Genomic DNA, 26,858 nt, shown 5'->3' with positions numbered 1-26,858 from the left:
CATCATCTTCACTACTAATCACTCTACCAATCTTGGGGTCATCTGTAAACTTGCTTAATACGCTTCCCACATTTTCATCTATACCATTTGTGTATATAACAAACGGTAAGGGTCATAGAGTCATAGAGATGTACAGCATGGAACAGATCCTTCAGTCCAACCTGTCCATGCCGACCAGCTATCCCAACCCAATCTAGTCCCACCTGCCAGCACCCGGCCCATATCCCTCCAAACCCTTCCTATTCATATACCCATCCAAATGCCTCTTAAATGTTGCAATTGTACCAGCCTCCACCACATCCCCTAGTACTGATCCTTGCTGTGCACTGCTGGACACTGGCCTCCAGTCACTTGAACAGCCTTCTACCACTACCCTTTGTGTCCTATTGCTAAGCCAGTTTCTGATCTATCTCGCCAAGTTCTCACCAATTCCATGTGCTTTAATCTTCGCAGTCTCCCATCTGGGACCTGGTCAAAAACTTTGCTGAAAATCCATGTAAACCATATCAACTGAACTTATATCATCTACACACAATCACATTCTGGAAAAACTTTAACAAATTTGTTAGGCATGATCTCCCTATGAAAGGTCATGCTGACTATCCCAAATTAACTAGTGTCTTTCCAAATGGACATTAATTCGCTCTCTCAGAATTTTCTCTAATAGTTTCCCAACCACTGACGTGAGACTTAGCGGTCTAAAAGTTCCTCATTCATCTCGATCATCTTTCTTGAAAAGTGGAACCTTTTAGCCGTCCTCCAGTCCTCTGGCAATTCCCCCTTGCCCAGAGGATTAAAGATTTGCGTGCAAGCCATTGTAGTTTCCTGCCTCACCTCCCAGAGCAGCCTGGAATGCAATTCATCTAGGCTGAGGATTTATCTGTTTTTAAGTTTGACAGAGCTCCCAACATCTCCTCATTGCCTGTCATAATGGGCAAACTCTTTACAGTCCCTTTTCCTAAAGTCCCATACCTGTGTTCTCCTTTTCCAGAGTGAAGACCAAAGAAAAATGTTCATTTAACACCCTTCCATTATTCTGCAGTTTCACCCACAGGTTGCCCCCTTGCTCCATGATGGGCCTTACTCTTACCTTAGTTAACCTCTTCCTGTTAATGCATTAAAATATCTTCAGATTCTCCCTAATCCTGTTCACAAGTCCTTTTTTATGTCCCCTTTTTGCTCTTCTAATTGCTTAAGTTCTCTCTTGCACTTCCTATCTTCCTCTGGGGACAGAGCTGAATTGCTCCCATTTGACTTGCTAAAAGCCTTTTTTTTCGCTCAACATGTCCTGAATTGTCCTAAACATCCAGGGTTCTCTGAACTTACTGTTGCCACATTTCCCCCTAAAGGGTACACATGTTGGACTTGTACTCTCCCCAGTTCTTATTTGGATGCCCCTCACTGCTCTGCTGTAGGCTTAGCTGCAAGGAGCTGTTCCCAGTCAATTATGGCCAGATCCTGCTTTATTTTAATAAAATTTGCCTTCCTCAACATAAAATTGTTGCTTGCAGGCCATCTTTCTCCTTGTCCATAACAAATTTGAACCATACTGTGTTGTGGTCACTATCGGCAAAACTTTCCCCCACTTCCACATCCAATAAGTGTCTGGCCGCTTCCTCCAGAACCAGATCCACCACTGCATAGTCCCTTCCTTTTCAAATACCTATCCAGATGCCTTTTAAATGTTGTACTTGTACCTGCCTCCACCAGTTCCTCCAGCAGCTCATTCCATACACTCACGAGCTTGTGCATGAAAAAGTTACTGCTCACTCTCTTATTTTGTAAAACATGCCATACATGTCAGGTGATGGAAAAATACAACCAAACCATCAACATCAGGTTTTGAAGAACCATTCAGTACTGTGCTGACGGATTGTGTAGGACTCAAAACTTGCCCGTAGTGTTAGGTGAAGGGGTAAATATAGGGGAATGGGTCTGGGTGGGTTGCGCTTCGGTGGGTTGGTGTGGACTTGTTGGGCTGAAGGGCCTGTTTCCACACTAAGTAATCTAAAAAAAACAGAAGTAGAATTCCAGGATATCTTTACAATGATGGATACGACAATTTGACTTCCAGCAAGTATTCCTTTGAGGACAATTACAAAGAAATTTATGATGGAAAATGAACTCAGTATGCTTGTCCATTAGGGATGACCAACAGAAATAAAATTAGAACCTTGTACAGCCCCCCCACCCCCCACCCCCTTATCCTTCTCTGTTCCAAGGGAAACAAATCCAGCCTATCCAGTCTCTCCTCATTCCTAAGGTTTTCCACCCCAGCAACATCCTGGTTAATGTCCTCTGCACATTTCCACCGAAATCATGTCCTTCTGCTAGTGGGGTAATCATAAGTGGTCTAATCAATGCTTTTCAAAGTAGTAACAGGACTTCCTTGCTCCTATAGTCTAGCCCCACCTAATGAAGTCAAGCATCCTGTACGCCTTCTTCACCACCCTGTCTACCTGTGCTGACATCTTCAGGGATCTATGAAGTTGTATATCAACATAACAGTTCTAGAACCTCACCATTCCAACTGAAATCCCTAGCTACAGTGTATTACTATGATGAATACAGATGAGAAATATTCATTTAAGTCCACACCCATATCCTCTGGTTCCACACACATCCTTCCCCAATGGTCTCTAATGTTGCACTCTATCCTCTTACTCTTAATAAACATCAAACTTTTTATTAATTGGCACCTATGGAACCAGGATGCTGCCAGATGATGTAATATCCCAAATAATCAAGAGATACACATTACATGGAGTAAACCCCAACCAAGTGAAGCTGGTTATATTTTATTTACAGCATAAATAGAGATATCGCGATATCGGAGGTATATAATTTTTGCTGGTTTATCGCGAATGTGGTTGATAAAGTTAAAGCAAAATTTACTGTACTGATAAAATGCCTTGCAATTTTTCTTAATCCTATTGCAAGGATATTTTGTCACCCCTCTTTGTCCTCCTAATTTCTTTTTAAGCAGCCCCCTACATTCTTTATACTTTTGAAAGGTTTCCCCTGTTTTAATGCACTGTACTTAACATACACCTCATTTTTTCTCTTTATCAAACCCTCAACATCCCTTGTTATCCAGGGTTCTCTGGATTTGTTACTCTCGCCCTTCACTTTTAGAGAAACATGCTGGCCCTGAATTTTCACAATACTACTTTAAAAAGTCTCCAATGTCCAAATGTAGACTTACCTGCAAGTAGCTGCACCCAGGCTATGTTTGTCGGATCCTGTCGAATGATGTTGAAATTGGCCTTCCCCAATTAACACAGTTTCTGCACTATCTGTATCCCTTTCCACAATGACTTGGAATGTCAAAGTTTTATCACTATCCCCAAAATGACTGCCCACTGAAACTACAATCATCTGACCGGCTTCACTTGCAATGACTAGAACTGCAAACTTGCAAAGACCATTCTACTTATCTCCTGGGTACACTTTAAAAATTTCACTCCTTCCAATTCTTCCACACTCAGGAGATCCCAGTTTCAAAGATTTCAAACAAGCAGCAAAATGCTTGCGCTATATTTACAAGGCAAACTTCCTAAAAGGAGATCCAGCGGTACATATAAGGTAATTAGGTGAATCGGTCTTATGAGGAAAGGTTGAGACACTTGGGTCTGTTCTCATTGGAAAAAAGAAGGCTAAGGGGGGGGGATTTAATAGAGACATGCAAGATGATCAGAAGATTAGATAGGATAGACAGTGAAATACTTTTTCCCAGGATGATGATGTCAGCTTGTACAAGAGGGCATAACTACAAATTGAGGGGTGATAGATTTAAGACAGATGTCAGAGGCAGGTTCTTTACGCAGAGTGTGGTAAGGGTGTGGATTGCCCTACCTACTAATGTAGTCAACTCAGCCACATTAGAGAAATTTAAACAATCCTTAGAGAAGCACATGGATGATTTTGGGATAGTGGAGGAAGACGAGCTGAGAATAGATCACAGGTCAGCGCAACATCGAGGGCCGAAGGGCCTGTTCTGCGCTGTATTGTTCTATGTTCTATTAGTGAAGACATTTATATGGTAGGTACTCCAGATCACAGGAAAAATATGTTTTGTAAATATGCTAAAGCATTATCATCATAGGGAGGAAAACGAAAAAAGTACATTCGTTGTTAGGATGTCAAGAGTGAGGTAGATGGAGCTGGATAGTTCACAAAGTAAACCTTCGATAATCCGATTAGTTAACACTGAAATACTGGGATATGTAGACACTATTCTAAAAGCCAAGGACCAATTCCATCTCCCAAAAATGCCTGCTAGATTATTTGGTTGGAAATGCAGCTCAAGGATTCGGCTCCTCGGCCACACAAGGACACGTTGAACCCAAGATCAATGACAAGGAATTTTTTTAATGAGCCATCATACTCATAGGCGAGTGATTGCAATGATGAAAACTGAGAGGAAAGACAATGGGAAGATTTGGTAAGATTAGTTAGGAAATTCCAGGAAATCTGTAGAGATAAACCTAGGTGGATAATGTTAGCCAGACATAACATTGATGCAGGGGAATTAGTACCAATAAAACAAGATCTTAACTGCTTAAGCCTGAAAAAAACAAGCTCAGGTGGAAACTGACTTTCAATACATGTTTGAAAATCACTTGAGGGCTCTTTTGGTGAAGTGTCATTGCCTCTGTGTCAAAAGGGCTGCTTTCAAGTTTCACCTGCTGCAGAGGTGCGTAATAATATGTCTGAACCGATTGATTAAAAATACCTAGAAAATCACTTGAATGAACCTAGCTAAAGCAGCTGGAGCTAACCAGTAGTGTGATTCCTAAATATAATCGGTCAACTTGATGGTGCATGGACGACAGAAAAGTAAATGCAGTAGCAAAAACAGCTTCATACCCAGTTCCTTGGTTAGAAAATTGCATCAATAGGGTGGCAGTGTGTCACTCCTCACTAACATTGATATATTGAAGGAATACTGGCAAGTAACATTATCAAGATCTAAAAGAGGTATCAGCCTGTGTGGCACCAAATGGATTGTATCAATGTTAATTCATGCCAGTAGAGTTTAAAAATGCCCCAGTTACATTCCAAAAACTTATGAAACAGGTCATAGTTAGTGTGCCTAATTGAGTTGTTTATTCAGACAATGTTTAAATATGTACTAACACCAAGGAAGGTGTGAAACAATTAGAAGACGTATTAAGCATTTACAGCTATCTCGCTTCATAAAAAATCGAGTTTGCAAAAGCAAAGGTCATTTACCTAGAACACATTATAGGGCAAGAGCAAATACTGCCAAGAACAGCAAAAGTTAAGGATCAAATAAAACTCCCTACTCCTAAAAGTCCCAGAAATGTCATGATTTCCTGCTTAATATAGGTTTTTTACTGGATATTCATGCCTAATTTCAGCACTGCAGCTGCACCTCAAACAGATTTATTCCTAAAACAGGCAACAGTGATATGGACAAAAAAAAAGTGCCACACAGCTTTTGACAAGCTGATGGCATTCCTAATGAATGAACCAGCATTGCCTGTATCTGATTTAATTAAAACTTTTAAAATGGCAATTGATGCTACGTCTTGGGGGTGATGGTGGTCTTAAATAATGAAATACAGAAGCAAGTAGTGTTGTTTCATCTAAGCAACTAAACCAGTACTCTACAGTGGAAAAAGGTGGCTGGGATTTGAAATAATCGCATAGAGGTTGCTATCCCATAAACAAGTCTTTTTTTTTAATTTACATGTGCATTAGTACTTGACACTGCTACAGTTTCTCAGAGTAGAATCTCTGAGGCACTTCTTATATCTGTCAGCCAGGCTGGTCCAATCAGGGAACTTATTTAATGAGGTCCACTCAGCTGACCTCATTACAATCACTACATCCCTCCCCCACATAAGCCTCTCCTGGGGCATTTTCGCACCAGGTCAGGTTCCTCTAACTCAACCTTGGATATGAGAGCATTTACTGGACGGTAGCCCATCTCTTGCACTCGGAAGAAATTCATCCTCTGCTTCAGGCACTAAATGTGTTGAGGCTGCAACATCTGATGTGTCCATCTCAAAGTCAGAGGTTTTTTGGTGCTACTAGATGGAGGGGGAGAACCCATTGGTTCCAACACTTTCCAGCTGTCCTGATGGGCTGAGTAAGTTTTGCATCTGCCCTGTTTGCTGGTTTGCAGCTTTCATTTGATCCAAGTGCTTGTTTAGGGCCACCTCACCAATCTGAACTTTGGGCCTGATCTTGTGTCAACCATGCTTCTTACCCACATAGGGCCATTTCCATGGTTTCAGCACCAAACTTTGTCCCCTGAAGTAAATTGTCTCTCTTGCTTAGAGGAGTCTTGTGTCCAGCATTGAGTCCATTTCACCCACCAGGTTCTGAAATATTAGGTTTAACCTGGTGCGGAGTCTTCTACCCATTAGCAACTCTGCTGGAGCTATTCCTGTAGTTGCATGAGGGGTGGTCCGATAATCAAATAAGAACCAGGACAGTTTGGTATCACCGATGCTGAATTTGACCAGAGTACCCCTAGCAAGGGTTTGTGTTCTGTTAATATTATAAATTTATGTCCATAAACGTATTTACAGAACTTTCTCTCAAAGTCTGGGAAGCATTTCCCTCCATTGGGCCATCTGTGAGCCAACACTACCCCAATTCCATAGACATCAGCACCAGATCTCGCATGGGATCAGAATATGCCAATACCTTAAACAGTGAAAGCTGCTTCTTCATTTCCTAATGTTCACGTCTTGGCTATGAGGACATTTCCAAACCTGACCCTTTTTCAGTAGCAGATGAACAGATGCTAGGATGGAGGCCAGGTTAAATATGAACTCTGTAATAATTCACTAATCCAATGAAAGACCTAATCTGTGGTAGAGACCTAGGAGCTGGGGCTTTGAATGCCAATAGGAAGAGTTTGGAGGGATATGGGCCGGGTGCTGGCAGGTGGGACTAGATTGGGTTGGGATATCTGGTTGGCATGGACAGGTTGGACCGAAGGGTCTGTTTCCATGCTGTACATCTCTATGACTCCATGACTTCATCTTCCAATGAGTGTAACCCGGTCTTGTCAATGCTATAGCCCAAGTAGGTCACTTGGGATGCTTGGAACACACATTTTTCTCTTCTGAAATGTACAGCCGCCCTGGAAAAATGTCTATGTCCAAGATCGCTAAGTGATCTTTATTGGTCTTCCATTATTCCTTTCTCCCCTTTCTCTGTGAAGTTCTCTGCCAGTTTTCTGTTTAAAGATCAGAAAATGTTGAAAACACTGCAAAAAATAATTTTTAAAAATGTGATGAGACACCCCAGATTGAACCAAATAACCAATGATCTATGGATTGATCATTGCTGCGAAGATAACATTGAGACATCATTGTAGAATCGACAGAATTATAAAAGGAATCCTCTGGCTTTGTGATTTGGACAGGTGATACAGAACTGAGTATTCTTTTCCCTTCATGTGTATATGCGCATGTGTATGAGCATTTTAAAAGTCTGTTTTTAAAAGTCCAAACTTCCATTTTCCAGTTTATATTTGAAATATAACAAATGTCCTTTTCCAGCACCAGACTTTTCAACTTTGAATCTCCAGCACCTGCAATTCTCACTTTCTTCTACATATTTCTCTACCTTAGAGAAATGAAAGGCCATTTTTAATGGTGTTTCATCACGTGGACAAAATGACACACACAATAAAATCACCAAAAAAATTGTTCATTTGCCTTCACTCATTGTTCACGTGAGATTCCTACAGTTGTTTTGTCATCTTTTGCCTTCTCGTTTTCAGCTTGCTCCAGCATCATTACATTCTTGATAATGTGTCTGAAATTACATTTTCTTTTCCAGTGATAGGAGTAATTCATATTGTTTGAAATATTGGACCGTGACCAAGGGATTATGATGAATGTATATTAGTAAATCTTTATGGTTGTGAAGGATATAAAGTTCAAAATGTTTAAGAGTTGAGGAACAATCCGTAGTGATTGTAATGAGCCAGGTGAACATCACAGAATGTAAGTTTAAAAGTGAAGGAATTGCAGATGCTGTAAATCAGAAACAAAAATAGAAGTTAGCAGCATCTGTGAAGAGAAATCAGCGTTAATATTTCTGTTCTGTTGACCCCTCCTCAGAGTTCCCTGATTGGGGCTGTTAACCTAGTCCAATGAGGGAGCCCTGGTTGATACGACCTCTGACAATCCTATTTATATCTGTTCACTCTGAGACCGGGCCCTGAGAAAGCTGGACCAAAGTCAAGTACAGTGCATATGTAAACAAAAGGTTATTTGGTGATGGGATACTAGCCTCTGGAGTGAGAGTAGTGATGAGAGAAAACCATACTCTCCTGGAGAAATTCACTCGCAACAGTCATTCTGAGTTTGGGTAAGAATTTCTGGTGTTATACCATTACCGGTGAAGCTTGATTCATTTGATCCTGCTGTCAAAGACTCTGCCCAGTATATGGAATGAATGCATTCCTTTTTCCGGGCAAGTGACAGTGGGGATAGATGAAAAGTAACGTATAATTATCCTGACAGCTCGCGGACCAGCAGCTTTTTTCAGTTTTTAGAAGCCTAATGTTTCATGAGGCACCAGGGACTAAAACCTTTCAAGAGTTGGTGAATTTAGTTAAGGAATATTATGACCCCAAGCTGGCTCTAATTTTGAGATGCTATCGATTTTACTTGGCAGTTTGAGGATGAGGGTAATTCGTGTCAGGACTTTTAATGAGATTAAGATGACTGACAGAGGCATGTGACTTTGGTTTAACCCTTAATGAGATGCTGAGAGACTGTTTGGTATGTGGGATTAAAGATGTAACCATACAAAGTGCCTACTAGCTGAAGCCCAACTGGACTTCAAACAGGCACTGCAACTGGCTTTGTCATTAGAAAGTGCGGCAAGTGGAGCATATGAGTTACAGGGTACACTGATTGAAGTGGACACTCTCACCAGGCCAACTGAGCTTCGGGGACACCACTTGAGTGGAAGCAATTGCATAACCTCACTCAGGACATATTCTGAATAAAGGGATTGTAGGTCAGCCTCCAGCAAAATCCCAAAACAATGCCAAACCTCGGACAAACAGTTAGCATTTTTTCTTCAGGATCTGGACCAGCAACCCATTGCAGTTGCTGCCAATCGAGACAGCAAAAGAGTCCCACTAGGTCTGAATTGAGTGAGCACTCTTGTGGTCACCGTTGATAATATCAGAATCTGGATGCAATAAAGGTCCGGTCTTGGCAAAACTAAAACAGCTGGTGGTGCTGGTGTAAGCAAAATACCCACCACCACAAAAAGAATTGAAAACTCTGTGCACTCAGCAAGACCTGGTCACCATAGAGAATGGCATTTTATTATGGGAAGCAAGAATGATTGTCCCAAGCAAAGGTCACCGCTTGTTACCTCCTGGTATCCAGGAGAGTTCACACTCTGTAATGGCCACCTGCATCTGGTTTGGAAATGTCTGATTAATGGTCACTCAGTTCTGATTCGCTCTGGACTCCAACCCTTAAATTTACGTAAGACCTCGACTGCGAAACTATATTGGGAAACCTTACAGATGAAGGGTTCAACTTCAGTTCTGGTCTCTTATGAGAAGCAACTAGTTCAGTTACCACTGATTTGTAGTAAAAGATTCAAATCCAAGCTTAATGGGGTGAAATTGGTTTAGAAAGATTCACCTTGATTGGCTCCACGATTTTGATTAGAAAATGGAAGCCTGAGTGAAGTCCTAATTAAATAGCTATAAGTTTTTCAGGAAGGTCTAGGGACTGTCAAAGGATGTTGATGAGAAAGCAATTCCTCTATTCTGCAAGGTCTGTTCGTGCCATTTGCCGTATGTGCAAAAGTAGAAGTAGTCAGGAGGCTGGAAAGTGAAGGAATTATCATATCCATACAGTTTGTGGAATGGGCAGCACCGATTGTACCGACTTGTGAAGCCCGCCATATCGGTTTGCTTTTGTGGAAATTGTAAACAGGCAATAAACTGCTTCTGGTAGCTGGATAAGTGCCTAATCCCTCGCATTGAGGAAGAACGCACGAAGCTGGTGGAGGCAGCTGTCCTTCACCACAAAGCTGGTCATGAGCCATGTGCACCTGCAATTGCAGTAAGATGAGGGTTCCCTAGAAATGTGCTACAATTAATACCCATAAGGACTTGTACCAATATACATCTGGTATCATCAGAATGTGCCATTTTTCAGCGGACAATAAAGAACATTTTACATAAATTATTTGCTATAGAAAAGATGTGTGAAAGTTGAATGGATCCAGAAACGATTTACAAGGGCGTTGACGGGATTGAAGGGTTTGAGTTATAAGGAGGGGCTAAATAGGCTGGGGCAGCTTTCCCTGGAGCATCAGAGGCTGAGGGATGATCTTATAGAGGTTTATAAAATCATGAGGGGCATGGATTGGGTGAATAGCCAAAAGTCTTTTCCCCAGGGCAGGGGAGTCCAGACCTATAGGACATAGGCTTAAGTTGGGAGGGGAAAGGTTTGAAAGGGACCGGAGGAACAACTTTTTCATGCAAAAGGTGGAGTGTGTATGAAATGAATTGCCAGAGGTGGAGGAGACAGGTACAATTATAACATCTAAAAGGCATCTGTATGGGTACATGAATAGGAAGGGTAAGTAGGAATATGGGCCAAATGCTGATAAAATTAGACCAAATCAGTTTAGGATATCTGGTGGGCATGGATGTGTTGGACTGAAGGATCTGTTTCCATGCTGTATAGCTCGATGACTATTACGAAATGAAAACCATTTTTAAATATGTTTCAAATCCAAGGTAGATGACACATAGTCGACGAAACACAAGAAAAAGCCTACATTCATTCATTCTCAACCCTGTAACACATGTAAACAATTTTTACCATTTTAACTTATTCTTTGATTTTTACATTCTTTGCAGAGTATTATCTTGATTCATTTACAACTCAAAAAATGTTGTAAGTAGTGCTTATACATTGATTGCACATGCAACTTCTGGAGAAGCTGACTTTGATTCTTTTGATAGACTAGTTGGCACCAGGTGTCTGAGTTGAAAGAAAATTCCCAGCAACAGCTTTTGGATTGGTTTTAAGTGGCAGTTTGTCACAAAACTGAGAAAAAGGAGCAGTTGCACTCAGACCTCCAAAAGCCTGCAAGCAAGCCAGATCTCTTTCAGAGTAGAAGAAAGCCAGCACTTACAGACTCTTAAAAAGAACTTCTAACTGACCAACTACAAATTGAGGGTTGTTTGGTTAACAACATGGGGTCATTGCCAAAAAACAAAACAATGAGGTCACCTCATTGCACTCAGTTTTGACCTTTCACCCTCAGAATTTGCTCCTTATATTTTCCACCCACCATATTTATGTCCCATTTGTGAATGGATAGGAGTGTTTAGATAGGAGGATTTAAAGGGGCTATAGTTTCAAGCTTGCATATTAGAAATTTAAAACCCATTTTGCCATGTTAGGGGATATGTTTCCTATAAGAAATACAACGTTTTTGTTTATTGATGAATTGTGAGAGAGTTTCTTTTATCATAGGTAATGGTCCCACTCAGACAAACTAATCTGATGATTAAATTGATCATTTTCACATTAGTGATGATTCGTGGAATAGTGAATCTTGATTTACAGCGCAATCTTCCAATCGAGGTGTGGCCACAAGAACATACTGAACAATGAGTACTGTGCTCTGATGCTGTATTTGAAGCACAATTTGCAGTGTATTTCTTACGTCTTTTACTCTGTTCATGCTCATGAAACATGAAAACCTCTGAGAAAATGGAGGTCTGTTTTCAGCCACAACTTCCTCTGGAAACCCATAAGCAGCAATCAATTTGCACATCTATGAAGATTCACTAGTTGCTTGATTCACTGGAAAGACCTCACCCAATTTTGAATTGGTATCTAACATGATAAATATCTATTGCCCATTAAATTCTGCAAAATCTATGTTCAGACTGCCTCACTCCTTTGACCATTTCCATGTTTGTGAAGCTACTGATGAGGCTCAATTTCCACAACTTGACGTACTCAACACTGTTCCACTGTGTTTTCTATGTCCTTACGTAACCCCAGCCATCAGAGATTGCTTCTTGCTAGAGTCTTTGCCAAATTTAATCCAAAGTATTGATTGCTAAGAACGACACAGCAACTTTAATCTGTACCTTTTTGAAAGTACAAACCTGGCTCCTCAAATGACACCACCTTTATCAATTGACAACCATTAATGCTGGAAAAAAAAGCCTGATTTCTAAATCCATCTGCGTTGGCCACCTGTTTGTAAGAGAGTTGTACACATTTGACATATGAAATCTCCATGAGTTATTCTAACAACATTATCTGCTGGGGCTGGCAATTCATCTACTTGTGAAAATAAAAATACATTGTACCTCTTTTTCTACGTTGGATGAGGTTTGTAGTCTCGACATCATTTAGGCTGCAGCTAAAGTGGGTACTGAAGTCTTTGGATTCAATATAGCCATTACTGGCTTATAATCAGCTTTGATTATTAAGCTGTGATGATCCAAGTTATTTATGAAATCTTCCTGCTCCAGAAATCAAAGACAACACTTGACGCTCAGTATAATTTTGCTCATTGACACTGTGGGTGTTACTCAAGTGACCATTCTTCATCTATCAGCTTAGAGCACAGCAGCAGGCTTTTCACTTGTGGAGAGCAATACAGCTGAGCCTGATAATGTTCTCACCTGATGTGTACGGGTGTGCATACAGGCACACACACACACTTTCCAGCAGGAGGCAACTGAAAAGCAATAGGAAGCCAGAACCCTGACTGGTTTTTCCCCTCCATAGCCAAGGAGCACTATGGGCAATTGTAACACCCCAACTGTTGCACTGGCTGAGATAGCAGACCAGAAATTGTGTGGATTAGCATAAATCAGACATAATTGCCAAAGCAGGAGGAGAAGAACATAACTGAATTTAAGAAAACTACGAATTTGAAGTCTGAATAATGTGGAAGCATATTATGAAAAATATGAAGAGAAAAGCAAATTGATATTTAAGTTTAAAAAAAGACAATAGAATGCAGCTGTACAGAGGCGCCTTGGTATCCTTATATATGAAACAGCATCTGGGGTCAGCAAGTCATGCAGAAGGCAAAAGGAATGTTGGTCCTTATTGCAACGAGGTTGGACCTATTCTCATTGGTGCTGGGAGAAAGAGAGATTAACTTATTTAAAGATGCAAGATTTTAAGGGGGTTTAACAAAATAGATGCTGACGGAACATTTCTGTTTGGCAATCTAGAACTAGTGGCCACATTTCAAAACAAGGGATCACTCATTTGACATGGAGGTGAGAGAAATGTCTTCTCCAGTCAAAACTCTCTGGCATTCTTTACCCCCCAGAACTGTGGAAGCCGAGTCATCGAAGTTTGGGATAGTTAAAATTTTGAACTATAGGTTTATAGGAAGCAGGGAAATAGAGTTATCGCCAAGGTCAGATCAGCCTTATTGAATGGCAGAGCAAGTATAAAGGCCAATCCGGCCACCTTCTACTAGGTTTATTATGTCCATGATAAGTAGAATAAAAGTACATGCACTTTACAAATTTCCCCAGGGTAGGAGAATCCAAAGCTAGAGGGCATAGGTTTAAGTTGAGAGAGAAAAAATTTAAAAGGCTAAGAGGCTACTTTTTCAGGTGGAGGATGGTGCACGTATGGAATTAGCTGCCAGAGGAATTGGAGGAGGCTAGTACAATTACAGCATTTGAAAAGCATCTGAATGGGTATATGAATAGGAATGGTTTAGAGGGATATGGGCCAAATGCTGGCAAATGGGACTAGATTAATTTAGGATATCTTGTCAGCATGGACAAGTGGATCAAAGGCTCTACTTCTGTGCTAAGACTCTATTGTATTAAATATCTGTAAATAATCCTGCATCTGAAAAAAAAACCAACATAATGCTCAAAATAAAAGCAGACCATTTAAGCTCCTCACAGTATTTTCATTAAAGCCAGCTAATATTACAGCACAGGATTTTCTCCCACTAGAGACCATTTTATGCTGCTCAAGACTCCACATAACACCACATATTACTTTGTAACAGGAACTAAACAAATCTGAAGTTTACAAACAACTGGCTATAATTCTGGTATAACTATGTTGATCTTTTAAAAAGCTACAAGTAAATGTTCAAAAATGTACATTAGTTATGAAAACAAACTGGAAAATCAGTGGAAAAGACCAATCTTATACACTGATACAGTTTAGCTCAAATACCAAAGTAACTAAAACACACAGAAAAATAAAGCTGAAAATATATTCAACTCTAATGTTATATGGTCTGCATGGGTGCTGGAACATTCATATAAACAAACCAAGATTAATTTGTCTAATTTGCACAAACATTACAAATCATTATGTATCAAAGTTCCATCAATTCTCATGAAGTATTCCACGGTAAAAATATTAATGTTAGCAAGACAATCAGTTCAGCTAGAATTTCTTCTGGTGTGGAACAGGCCAAACTTATTCTCCTCACTTTTCCCAAGATGAAAACAAAAGCTGGATTTTTAAGTAAGCCATTTTTAAAAAAATTTCATTTAGGAGAAAAATATTAAAACACTGAATCAATGCTGTGTAATAGAATTAAATGACATTTTAAACCACACTGGTAAACCATGAGAACATGTGTTCAATATCCAATTAACCAATCTGAAGACTCATTATGATCTACACAGCTGACAAAATTTTGCATCTTGACAAGCACAATATGAACTCAAATTCCAAAGATACATTTTTGAACCTTTGTATTTGTGAATAACACCCATTTCTACTTTTAGGAAGAGAAAGCAAGTGGTTGATAATCCTATTCATCAGCAGATAAAAGTTGACCAGTTTTAGAGAAGCAAACAAAAGGTTGTTTCTAACAAAAATTGTAAAACATTATAAATGTATTGAGGTTACACAGATAAATGATAATATGCAATTTTGTTTCATACATAAATGGCTCAACATTACTAGTATTTTCTAACAATGTTCTATACTCTGTTCTGGAAAACATCTCAGCAACCCAGCTATCTTTCAAAGTAAAAGCATGTATTAATCACCTAACTTCCTTTACACGCAGTCTTAAAATTTTGCAAACATAAACCTCGATACATGATTAATGACTATTAGACTATTAAGAAATCAGTGACAAAATACAATATACACATCTGTCTGCAATATTAAAGAAAAAAAATTATCATTTCAGTTCACAATTGCATTAACTTCCAAATCAGAATGGCAATACATGCTGTAACAAGACACCTCAGCAGTAGTTTAAGCAAGTAAACCACCTAGTCAATTTCTTTATGTTCTGCACTCTTTATAATATACCCTCCCTGCGGTAGAGCAAAATCGAATTGCCTCTCACATTTGCAGACAGCTCTGTGAAGGTGATAATAGACCTGCTCCCTGCTGTCATGAGGCAGGAAATAGGAAAATGGCATATGGGGCCAGAAGAGAATAAAAAAAGAAAGGAACTGAACAACATCAGCAAAAACAGACTACAACAAAGGTGAATAGCAACCAAAACTGTAATTTAACCATCTCCCTGGCAATGTTAAACACTTCCAATTATTAACTTCTGAATACACTAAAATAACTTGTGGATTATTGGAAATAGTCACAAAATTATTTCACTTTCCTGAACAAATTAAAAATTAATAAATTGTTAATTCATTCATCAAATTCTAATCAGCCTCACATTTCTATTACATTCAGCAAGTTAATATCGCACCACTGAAATTCTTATTATTTAATAAGAATTAACAAATGCAGGATATTAGTTTAGCAATCAAACCACTGAAGTGTGAAATGTATAGGTGCTCAAATCTTTACAAAGTGCTATTGTGAAAGCAGAAAAAAATCTCTATATTTTACAAAGTTTGCAGTCAAGATTGCAAATTACTCATTGCTAATACTTATATTGATTAAACGGGGTATCTTTTATTTTAAACTGTATGCTATTTGCTCCATTTATACTAAGTTTATATCAGATTCAAAAATAATTATTTTTAATTGTGCATTACACCTGCTAATAAGAAGTCATTTGACAGACAAAAATCACTATTAAATATTCGGTTTTTTCATCAACTGGATGTTTTCTACATATTAAAAACAGACAGACAGACATAAAGGACCTCACTTATGATTGGCTGTCTAACCAACTAGACACTATTTTTACCATTAAATCTATGCTACAAAGAAGTGGTACTTCTAAAAAAACGCCATAAGGCTCTTTCCATTGAGCACAAGAGGTATTTTTACCAAGTATTCAGAATTCCATTTTAAGATTCTGAAGAATCAAAACCTTTTGATTCGCACCTTTTAAAATACGGACTAAAAAATAAACATTATGTGGAAAATATTATTTTTTAAAAACAGGTTAAATAATTCATTGGATAAAGAAATAAATACAAATAGAGTAGACATATTGCTGTGCTCAATCTCAAAAAATGCAAAATGCAAACAAAAGGAAAAAACTGATATTTAAGTTAAACTTCAAGGGAAATCGCCCATTAGTATATAGCTCATATGTCAAATTAGACTTCAACATTTAACCAATATTTATCATTCTTAACAATGTAATGTAAACTAGTGTTTCTACTGAACACTAGAGGGTTTCCAGTGCTTCAAATAATTAACATTAATTGTATGTATTTGATAATCAACAGATTTATTGTTACACAAGTAGCATTTTTGCTCAGAACATGATCATACCTTTCCCTTTACACTCTGAATAGGATCCACTACTACGGCAACAGCTCGCTCCGACAGGGCTTCAAAGCTCTGCTGAGTGTTGATGTCAACTCCTGAAAGCCAGCATCCAAAGCCAGGGTGACTATGGTACCAGCCAACAACCATTTCAGGTCTAAAACAGAGCAAATGGCTAAGTGTTTTTATTTTGGAAATAAAAGGCAAACTAGCACTTTGAAGAAAGCAAACATAAAAAAGGAACTGAACAATAGAAACATACAAGCATGATAACGCTAAAAAAGTATGAAAAATGGGAACTCATTCAACATACATTTATGATGGTGTGGAAGTGAAGAAAGTGTGTCATACAAGCGCTATTAAAAAGATGTGCATTAGCGGTAGTAGATCATGCTTTCAATTTTTCACCCTGTTACCACACCTTCCCTGAGCCAGTTTTTACCCTTTCAGCACTTGAGAGTAAATATCCACCCTTCAAATATCAATTAAAGCAGCAGTGGGACCAGGAACTCAGTCAAGAAGCAATTTACACTATTCTGCAGTGCTGCTGAGCCTTTTGTTAACATTAATTTTTAAGCTTTTTTTCACAGTGAACGTATTTGAACAAGCATGTGACAACTGTTGATAGGTATGAAATGAAACTGCAAAGGGAAACAAACTAAAATAGCAATCAACTTCAAAACTTCAAACAATTTATAATATGTTGCAAACAATAATAATTTAATAGCAAAAATTAAATTATAAATGAATAAGCTAATATTCCACAGATACTGATTTCTGATAGCCTTGTTTTTAAATCATACAAGATGATTCAATATCCTACCTTCCTGTCTGTTTCAACATGTCCAGCATTTTGGCTTGAAAAACGGGATCAACTGCTTCAACACTAACACCCTGTTAAAAAAAATGAGCAAATTACATAGCTTTGAAAAGACATTTCTCCAAATCAAGCTTAGTACAATATCAAGAACTGAAAAATTATGTTTGAGTCACTTGCAGAGAAAACAAACAGACAAACATATTGCTTACTGTGCCGGACTGAGGCATAGCAAATACATCAATAACACGGACTGTGTAGTCATCAACAAATTCACCAAGCATCAGGCCCATCACTTCCATTGGAACGCCAGCTCGTCCATGTTTCAACATCTGCAGATTACAAAATTGCGTACCAAAAAGTGTGTTTCAGTATTTTTTTTAAATGAAGACAGAAAAAAACAACCTTTTTCACATCTGACCATCTATCATGCTATATTAACTCTTAATAACTACTTCAGTTTAGTTTCTGCATTTTATAATTTCATTTTTATAACTACACACATGAAGAAAAACAACATGCAGTTTGTGCATTTTAAATGGAAAGCTGAAAATTGTGCTGAAAATACAAATTACGTCGAAACATTTTGTCAAGATAACAAAACAGTGAAGCCAGTGGTGGAAATGCCACCAAGACACAGGATGTCAAATAGATTACTTTAATTACTTCATGCCATTTTTTAAGATAATGTATAATTAACATGATCCAAAAGCAAACAAACCGATAACCTTACCTTCAGCAAAGCAAGAGAAGATATGTAAACCTGTTCTGCTGTATCCACGGCTGGGGCATCAGTTGGTGGGCCCTATAAAACACAAGACAAAGATTAATGTCCAATGTTTTCCAAGCATATGGTATTTCTGTTCAAACTTCTTTAAATTACCTGTTTCAGTAATTCATTTTTAAATGTCACAGCTAACAACATACTGAAGTGGGCAATCTGACAAACACTTGGGTATTCAAATCTGAAACTGGATTTTACATTCTGTACCAAATAGCTTTCACTACAAATGTTCATTTTTTCTGAAGGTTTAAAACCTCACTTGATATCTGGTTTGTTTTATATAAAAGGTATTCTGAAAAACTAATTTATTTTGTACCAATAATATTAATTATTGAAAAAGGTGTACACAGATTTAATGTTTTTGGCTTTGTCCAGAAAATGCAATTATTCTCTTAATAAGGCATGCAAATATTCTGGCTATTAGGCACATTCTTAAGATCATTTAAGATGCCATTTACGGTATAAAATACTTTGAAAGTGAATACCTAATCTTTTTAAATAAACACCTGGTTGAGTACACAAAGAAAGTCACATAATTTCACCCTGTCACTACTGTCAACGTTTGATCTGGCAATTACCTGGGTGGTTCTAACAACGGTGTGAATGTAAACAACAATGGTCCAGCATTATTAATCTGTACTGTAGCAACAGCAATTTTCTTCAGCCTCTGTGGTTACAAGCTAAAAGACAACCAGATGAGGAATGTAGCAGCAGTTTACAGGTAACAGCCTGAGCTACAGCTTGAGAAAATGCACCACTGTTCCCTAGGTATGACAGCTGTGAACAAAGTACATCAGAAGATGCCTTATGGGCTATTTAAACAATGAAGTTCGCTTCACCCATTTTAAAGCATTTACTATAAAATACGCATTTGCCACACAAACGGACACCTCAATTTTTGTTAAAATTTTACTTTAAATAAACAGAAAAAGGTGTGCTGATATTCTGCATGCTGGAACATAATTCTGTGCAAATCATAGCTAAAACTGTTGCAGTAAGGCAACACTCTCCACTTTAACCGAAAAATACACACTTATCATGAAACTGAAGCCTGTCATTCAATTTTTGACATCAAATTATAATGAACTAACCGTGAGATTCTATTTTTGGCTTACTTATTTTACTCATTTTTCAATTAAAAAATCTAACTTTAATATACTTGCAGAAATAGAATTTTTAACAAAAAGTACCTCAAGAATGAAATTAGTACGGTGGTGACCAAGGCTAGTTGGAACAAAACAAATCAACTGTCAAACCTTTATTATTAGCCCCATTACCTGTTAACCATACCAACATGATCAAATGCACATGAAGGGCATTACTAAAATGAACTCAAGAGAGCTTCCATGAAACCAAATAATTCATTATTTTTCTTGTCACCAGAAACTGACCATGGTAATTTTTAATGATCTTAGTTTTTAATGTGGTTGAATTATAGAATAAAAAGTAAGCTTAAAGCAGAAAATGTGTCAACTTGGTCCGTTGTGTCTTCACTGGCTCTTTGTCAAAGCAATTTAAAACTAATAGAACTTAACTGCACTCTTTTTCTCTGGTTCCACAGGTCTTTGCATCAACCATACCTTGCAAAGATTTCATGCTTCATAAATTCTGACTAAGGAAGTTTAGCATTTTTCTTTTTCCTCACATTCAATTGCTATACCGATTTCTTAAAAGTTAACCTGACAACACTAAATTTCTTCAAAGCATTCAAGCAACTAAAGTCCTTCCCCATAACCATAATTTCTCATCCATGTATCACCTAGTGAGACTATTACCAAATTTATTCCCAAGATCCATTATTCCACCCGGAATATTCATTTCATTGGTCCAATCAGCCACTTCTTCATTATAAATGCTTATTTGCCTTTTAAAAATTCATATTTGCTATATTTGTTTATCTATGCATCTCTAAATATTCATTAATTTAATTTGCTGAATACATAACATTTTTAATGCAATACATAAATTAAAATTATTCTCAAAAGAAAACAAGACATCAATTTTGGATCTCTCTCCATTTGTGCTTGCCTCTCCCCAAAATTCTTCAGTTTTCCTGTTTACTCAAAGGTTCCACTTGTGACTGAGTGTTCCAAATGAAGAGTTTAACAATGCAAAAGACTCCCAGAAAAATGTAATCTAATCTAATCTAATCCAATCTAAAACACACTTTGCATGAGCGTTTCTCTGATAGCTAAGATTTTTTCTTGCTCTTTTGTCTAATGCACCAAAGGACAAACTGCAGGACATTTTTATTAAAGGCCGATTAAAAGTTAATTCCAATGATCTGAAAACACCTGATTCAACAACTAAATTCTCTTCAAACAGCTATGACTCCAGTTTACAACATCTCCTGCTCTTAACAAAACAGACAAGTCTAGCTTGCTTGGGCTTCACTGCTTTTAATTTTAAAATTCACAGTTTCACTCGTTGTTGTTCCTTAGCATGACAAAGAACCACCATGTCTTTTTTTCCCTCTTTCATGGATTGAATTCTTAATTTGGATGTAGGAGCACCAAAGCTAAAAAGGCAAATTTGATGCCTTAAGGTGAGAAATTTGACATGGCGATGTCATAACCATGGCAGCCTGTTGCGTTTTACTCAACATACTAGAAAAAGGGCTGCTGAACAAGTATTTTCACATACATCTACATACCCCATCAAATGAAAATTCACAGTTACATTCCCCAAATCTTGATTCCTCCTTTCCTAAGTGGTATTTCCCAAATAAGCAATTTGTTATTTTGTCTCAGCCAACACAGAATATAAATAAATACATAAATCATAGAATCTCCCAGTTCAAGAGGCCATTTGACCCATCGTATCTGAACCAGCTCCCGAAAGAGCTACCTAGCTAGTCCCACTCTCCAGCCCTCCCTGTACCCCTCCAACTTCATTCTTTTCAAGTATATTTCTGGACCTCTTTTGAAACCTAGTATGGAATCTGCTTCCACCTTTCAAGCTGCACATTCCAAATCGTCACACTGTCCAAGACTTTTAAAAGGGCACCCCAACTGATTTTATTTTTCCAATTCCAGCTTTTCCACTGTTGCTAAACCTGAAACTCCAAAAATAAACTTGGTAGGGCAGAGATTTACAATCATGAACTTTTCTTTTAAATATCCACTCTCAGGATTTGGGCATTGCTGGCTGGGCCAGAATATATTGTCTATCCCTAGCTGCTGTGGAAAAGGTGGTGAAGAGCTGCGCACTTGAACCACACCAGTCCATGTGCTGTAGGTAGACCCACAACGCTGTTCAGGAGAGTGTTTCAGGATTTTGACTCAAATACACTGAAGAAACAGCAATAAATTTCCAAGTCAGAATAACAAGTGCAGCTGGGAGTTTGTAGGTGGTACTGCTCCCACTTACCTGCTACCCCAGTCTTTCTAGACAGAAGTGGCTGTGGGTTTGGAAGACGCTGTTGAAAGAGCCATGGTGAATTGCTGCAGTGACTCTTGTAGGTTGCGCACACTATTAACACACAGCACTGCAAATACTGAGCATTGGTGGAGGACAGCATGGATGTTTTGAGAATGTGGTGCAAGTCAAGCAGGCTGCTTTGCACTGGATGGTACCAAGCTTCTCAAGTGTTTTTGGAGCTGGACTCATTAAGGCAAGCAGGGAGTAATCCTTCACTTTTCTGGCGTGTGCCTTGCAGATGGTGGACAGGTTTTTGGGAGTCAGGTGACAATGTATTCACGGAGGGATGCCTAGCCTAGCCTCTAAGCAGTTCTTACAGCTTCTGTATTTACAGGGCTCTTCCAGTTCAGCTTCTGGTCAATGGTAACCTCCAGGATGTTGATAGTGGGGGATTTAGTGTTAGTAATGCCAATGAACGTCAAAGTACATTGATTAGATTATTTCTTGTTGGAGATGGAAATGGTCTGGCATTTGTCTGGCACAAAGAGTAACTGCCACTTTTCAGCCCAAAACAGAATACTGTCCAGGTCTTGTTGCATTTAGACAGGGATGGGTTCAGCATATAAAGGAGTTGTGAATGATGCTAAATGCTATGCAACAATCAGTGAACATTACCATTAACTTTAAGATTGAGTTATTGAAGCAGTGATGATGGGGCCCTTGATACCACACTCAGCCATAGCAATCCTTAAGGCCAAAGGTAGTCACTCTCACCTCTGGAACTCAGTTCTTTTGTACGTTTTCCAACCAAGACTACAATGATTTCAGGTGCTGGATTGCCCTGGCAGAACCCAAACCTAGTGCAAGTTAACAGGTTATTGTTAAGCAACTGCTGCTTGATAGCATAATTGATGACACCTTCCATCACTTTACTGATGATCAAAAGTAGACTGATGGGGTGCTAGGCTAAATTGGATCTATCCCAATGTGTGTACAGGATATATTTAGGCAATTTTTCACACTGTCAAGTAGATGCTAGTGATGTAGCTGTAGGAACAGTGTAGTGTAGGAACAGCCTGACTGAGAGTACATTATTGCAGATACTGGGAGCTGCACTGAAAACAAAAACAAAATACTGGAGATCACAGTGGGTTTGGCAGCATCCATGGAGAGCAAACAAGCTAACATCGAGTCTAGATAGCTCTTCAGAGCTGAGGTGAAGAGTCTAGACTTGAAAAGTTAGCTTGCTTTCTCTCCATGGACGCTGCCTGACTCAGTGAGCTCCAGCATTTGTTGTTTTCAGTTCTGACTAGGAGTCCGGCAGATTTTTGAGCACAAGTATCCAGTACTATTGCTGGTATCTATTGCTGGAATGTTTACAGCGTGTAAAGTATGCAGGGGCTTCACTTGCTTCTTGAGATCATGTGGAGTGAGTCAAATTGGCTGCAGATTGATATCGGTATGCCGGGGACCTCTGTAGGGGGCCAATGTGGATCATCCACTCGGAAAGTCTGGTTGAAGACTGTTGCAAATGCTTCCGTTTTATCATTTGCCCTGACATTTTGGGCTGCTCCAATATTGAGGATGGGAATATTTGTGCAGCATCATCTTCCAGTGAGGTGTTTAATTGTCCACCACCATTCATAACTGGATATGCAGGACTGCAGAGCTTAGATCTGATCACTTGTTTGTGGAATTGCTTAACTCTGCCTATCGCATGCTGCTCAGCATGCAAGTAATCCTTTTTTGCAGCTGCACCAGGTTAACACCTCATTGTTACATATGCCTGACGCTACTCTTGGTATGCTGTCCTACACTCTTCACTGAACTGAGGTTGATCCCATAACTTGATGGTAATGGTAGATTGGGGAAATGCCAAACCCATGAGATTGCAGACATTACAGTTTTGCTACTGCTGATGGTCAATGCAATTCTTATTCATTTCGTACAATTTCAAAGCAGAAGGACTGGATGAAAAATTGTTTAACATTTCCTTTTCATTTTTTGTGTTCAACCCAACAGAGGCTGAATAGCTCAAATGTCCTTCTTCACTAGCTATATGTCCCTGCAGGAAATCAGGCTTCGCTTTTAACTATCAAATTGTACCCAAAGATGAACTACCTCATTTTTACGAACACTATAAATAATGGCTGATGGTAAATAGAAAGCACAAGAATACATCAGCAAGGTTTGGGTCTCCGTTCCACCAAGGCCACTAATCGCCTGAACTCATTACAGCCTTGGTTCAAATACGTACATGAGCTGAATTCCAGAACTGACAAGAGTGTCTGCCCTTGACATCAAGGCTACATTTGGCAGAGTGTGATATCAAGGGGTCCCACCAATATATTTTCTTTCTTCTTTCTAAAAGTTTAAAATTCAGTCATCCAGTTAAAATGGTTAATAAAGGTAGTTGACTCACTGACTGAAAGACAATTATCAATCCTGAAGCCTGAACAGGGTCTCAGTAGGTATTGATTACAAATGAAGCTTAACTAGTGTGAATCATCTCAGCTCTATTTAAGATATGATCTGTCAAAGGTGTATGACCAGGAAGGAGATCACATCACAGTGAGACCCCACATCTGGAGTGAGATAGCCAGAGAGAATATATAGCGTGGGGAGTTTGGATGCAGTGTGGAAAGTTGGTGCAGAGGAAGAGGTGCTTTTTTTGGTTCGTAGTTTGTAAAGAGTTTTTTAACATGATAAATACGAAACCGAGGATTCAGGGCCCAGCACAAAACAAGGAGCGACACACCACAGAAAAACTGCAATTTCATTGGTTGGTAATAACCATCGATGATAGGTTTCTTTAGATGGAAGGTAAGTTGGGGAATAGTTATGTGCGACCAACTAAAAGACCGTAGAAAAGTTTTAAAAATCAAATTAAGAACTAAATGAGCAAAATTGAGATATAGGGCCAGATGATGTGTTGTGCTTACATGATGTGGGAGCTGGTGGGCTCCACTGTGGTTTGAGTGACCACATCTGTAACAGTGTTGGTTGCATGAGGGATGCTGGCTGGTCTGCAACATCAGGGAAGGACAGAGTTAGATAGATGCTGTCTGTCATGACACATGATTTGGAGATGCTGGGGTCGCTTCTTGGCCTTTTGGCTAAGATCAAGTGTCTGTTCTTATCAGGACAGGGGTCGAGTTGCCAGTCATCAGAGCTAGTGGAGATCATCGCTGGATCGTGATTGGACGTTGGAGGATCGTTTGGTTGTGCTGACCTGCTATTGGTGGACCTTCATGCTGGCTTCGGCCTAACGCCAATTCAGGGACCAGCCAACCTCAGAGCTATGGCCTCAACAGCTGCCCGCAGCCCTGGGCAGGGGGTTGGAAACACCGTCCGGGTGACTGTGAAGAAGATAGAGGATCGTACGCCGCTTGACCGCATGCTGTTTATCAAGAAAGTGCTGCTGGGATGCTGTGGGTTCGCTGCAGCGGATGTGTACTGCCTGCAGGATTTCCCTGGGGCAAGCTACTTTGATGTGACCTTCAGGAGTGTGAAGCAGTGCGAACAGCTCCTGAAGGTCTTCAAGGAGAAGGAAGGGGAGCCGCTGTTTTCCATCTTGTCGGCAACCCCATTGTGTGTGCTTCCTGCACAGAGGAATCGGGTTGTTACAATCCATATGTACAACCCGTATGTTCCAGCGGCTGATGTCCTGACCTTCCTGGGAAGGTACGTCCAAGTTGAGGGAGAAGCCACCGATGTGATCGACCCCTTTGGGATCTGGACCAGTAAGCGGCAGGTCAGGGTGACTCTGAGGGTCGATGGCAATGGGAACATTCTTCACCCACCCTCGAGCTTCGCAATTGGAGGGAACAGAGGCTACCTGACATATGCAGGGCAGCCGAAAGTGTGCCGAACCTACAGGAAGTCGGGACACGTGGCGGCGGACTGCAAGGGGACCATCTGCAGGAACTGCAAACAGGAGGGTCACCTGACTAAGGACTGTCAGGAAGCAAAGAGCTGCAACCTGTGCGGAGAGGCGGGCCACATGTACAAGACCTGCCCAAGACGGGGGGCCCCACTTACGCACAGATGGCTGGAGGTAGCAATGTGAACCGTGGACCTCCAAAGACCAGTAAGGTCCACCCAGACAGCAGAGAAACGGAGTCTGGTGGCACCCAGAAAGAAGAACAGGCTGGAGTAGAGGAGGCGGCAGACAGCGAAGAGACACAGCAGCTGATCCTAGCTCTAGCTGGGCAGATGGAAGCAATGGAGGAGAAGGTAATCGAGCAGGCAGAGGAGTGGATACCTGTTAAAAACAGGAAGAGAAAATCCGGCCAGGCCCCAAAGCCTCCCAGCAAAGGGGGAAAAGACAGCTGCACGAGGGAGGACGACCAGCTCTTCGGATGGTGAAGACGGGCGCAAAGAATGTCATCACCACCAGAAGAAGAGTCAGAGTGCCGTAGATAAAGAGAAGGGCATTTCCTCCCAACCAGGAAACAACGGACCCCCCGAAGTCCACCCTCCACCCAGTGAGAACCAGAGGGTACCCACTGCCCCACAACTACAGACAATTGAGAGCTGCGATCCTCTGACAGTCCCATTGTCAGACACAGAACTGGACGGTACAGACCCTTGCCTTGGCTCAATGACTCCAGAGCAGGTAAATGACCACAGTGAGAGCCTGGATAGCTACCTCAGCCCAGCGAGTGTCCAGCAGTTCGTGCTCACCATGGGGATGCAGACAGCTACCCCAGAGACAGGACAGTCAAATGGACAACGGTAACTCCATAAACTGGGATTAAAAAAAGGTTCATTTGCTATAGTATAACAGGGCACCCACTCAGTAGGTGGGTTCTGCTGAAGCTACAGCTAAATAATAAGAGACTGGATGGTTAATAAAGGGAACTGTAAATAGGATAACTGTAAATTCGAGTAATTCAATCTGTTCTTTGTAATGTTTAAGACATGCAATGTATATATCTATGAACGACATGACAAATTGTACAAGTACCAAAGATTTATTTCTATGAATAAAGTATATTTTGAAATTTAAAAAAAATGATTCAGAGATGCTGGAGAACAGGGGGGCCCGCGCAGTCATTTGGGCCCTGCTGACGCCTCAGCTAAAAATGTAATTGTACAGACCTGTAAATAGGAATGATTACTCTGTTTTCGGTATGCAAACAAATGGAATGTTTACATATGTATGGCATGTCCAGTTGTACAGATCATCAAA

At 39.8% G+C, this 26,858-nt stretch overlaps 1 protein-coding gene across 2 annotated transcripts in view; it reads right to left on the bottom strand.

Annotated features, from left to right (window-relative positions):
• The window catches only part of psmd14 (proteasome 26S subunit, non-ATPase 14), a 108,599-nt gene that overhangs the window by 41,747 nt on the left and 39,994 nt on the right, over nt 1-26,858 (bottom strand). For both annotated transcript variants that reach the window (XM_043693868.2, XM_043693867.2), the window contains exons 3-6: nt 18,254-18,325; nt 17,733-17,852; nt 17,527-17,597; nt 16,710-16,860 (exon numbers count right to left, since the gene is read on the bottom strand). In XM_043693868.2, coding sequence (XP_043549803.1) covers nt 16,710-16,860; nt 17,527-17,597; nt 17,733-17,852; nt 18,254-18,325 — 414 coding nt within the window. The remainder of the gene's footprint in view (nt 1-16,709; nt 16,861-17,526; nt 17,598-17,732; nt 17,853-18,253; nt 18,326-26,858) is intronic.

This window comes from Chiloscyllium plagiosum, unplaced genomic scaffold (assembly GCF_037043375.1).
Source record: "Chiloscyllium plagiosum isolate Xiang-an unplaced genomic scaffold, Cpla_swu_hap1 HiC_scaffold_7, whole genome shotgun sequence".
Taxonomy (NCBI): domain Eukaryota; kingdom Metazoa; phylum Chordata; class Chondrichthyes; order Orectolobiformes; family Hemiscylliidae; genus Chiloscyllium; species Chiloscyllium plagiosum.
Note: the sequence above shows the minus strand (reverse complement) of the source record. Positions and strands in the feature narration are given on the sequence as shown.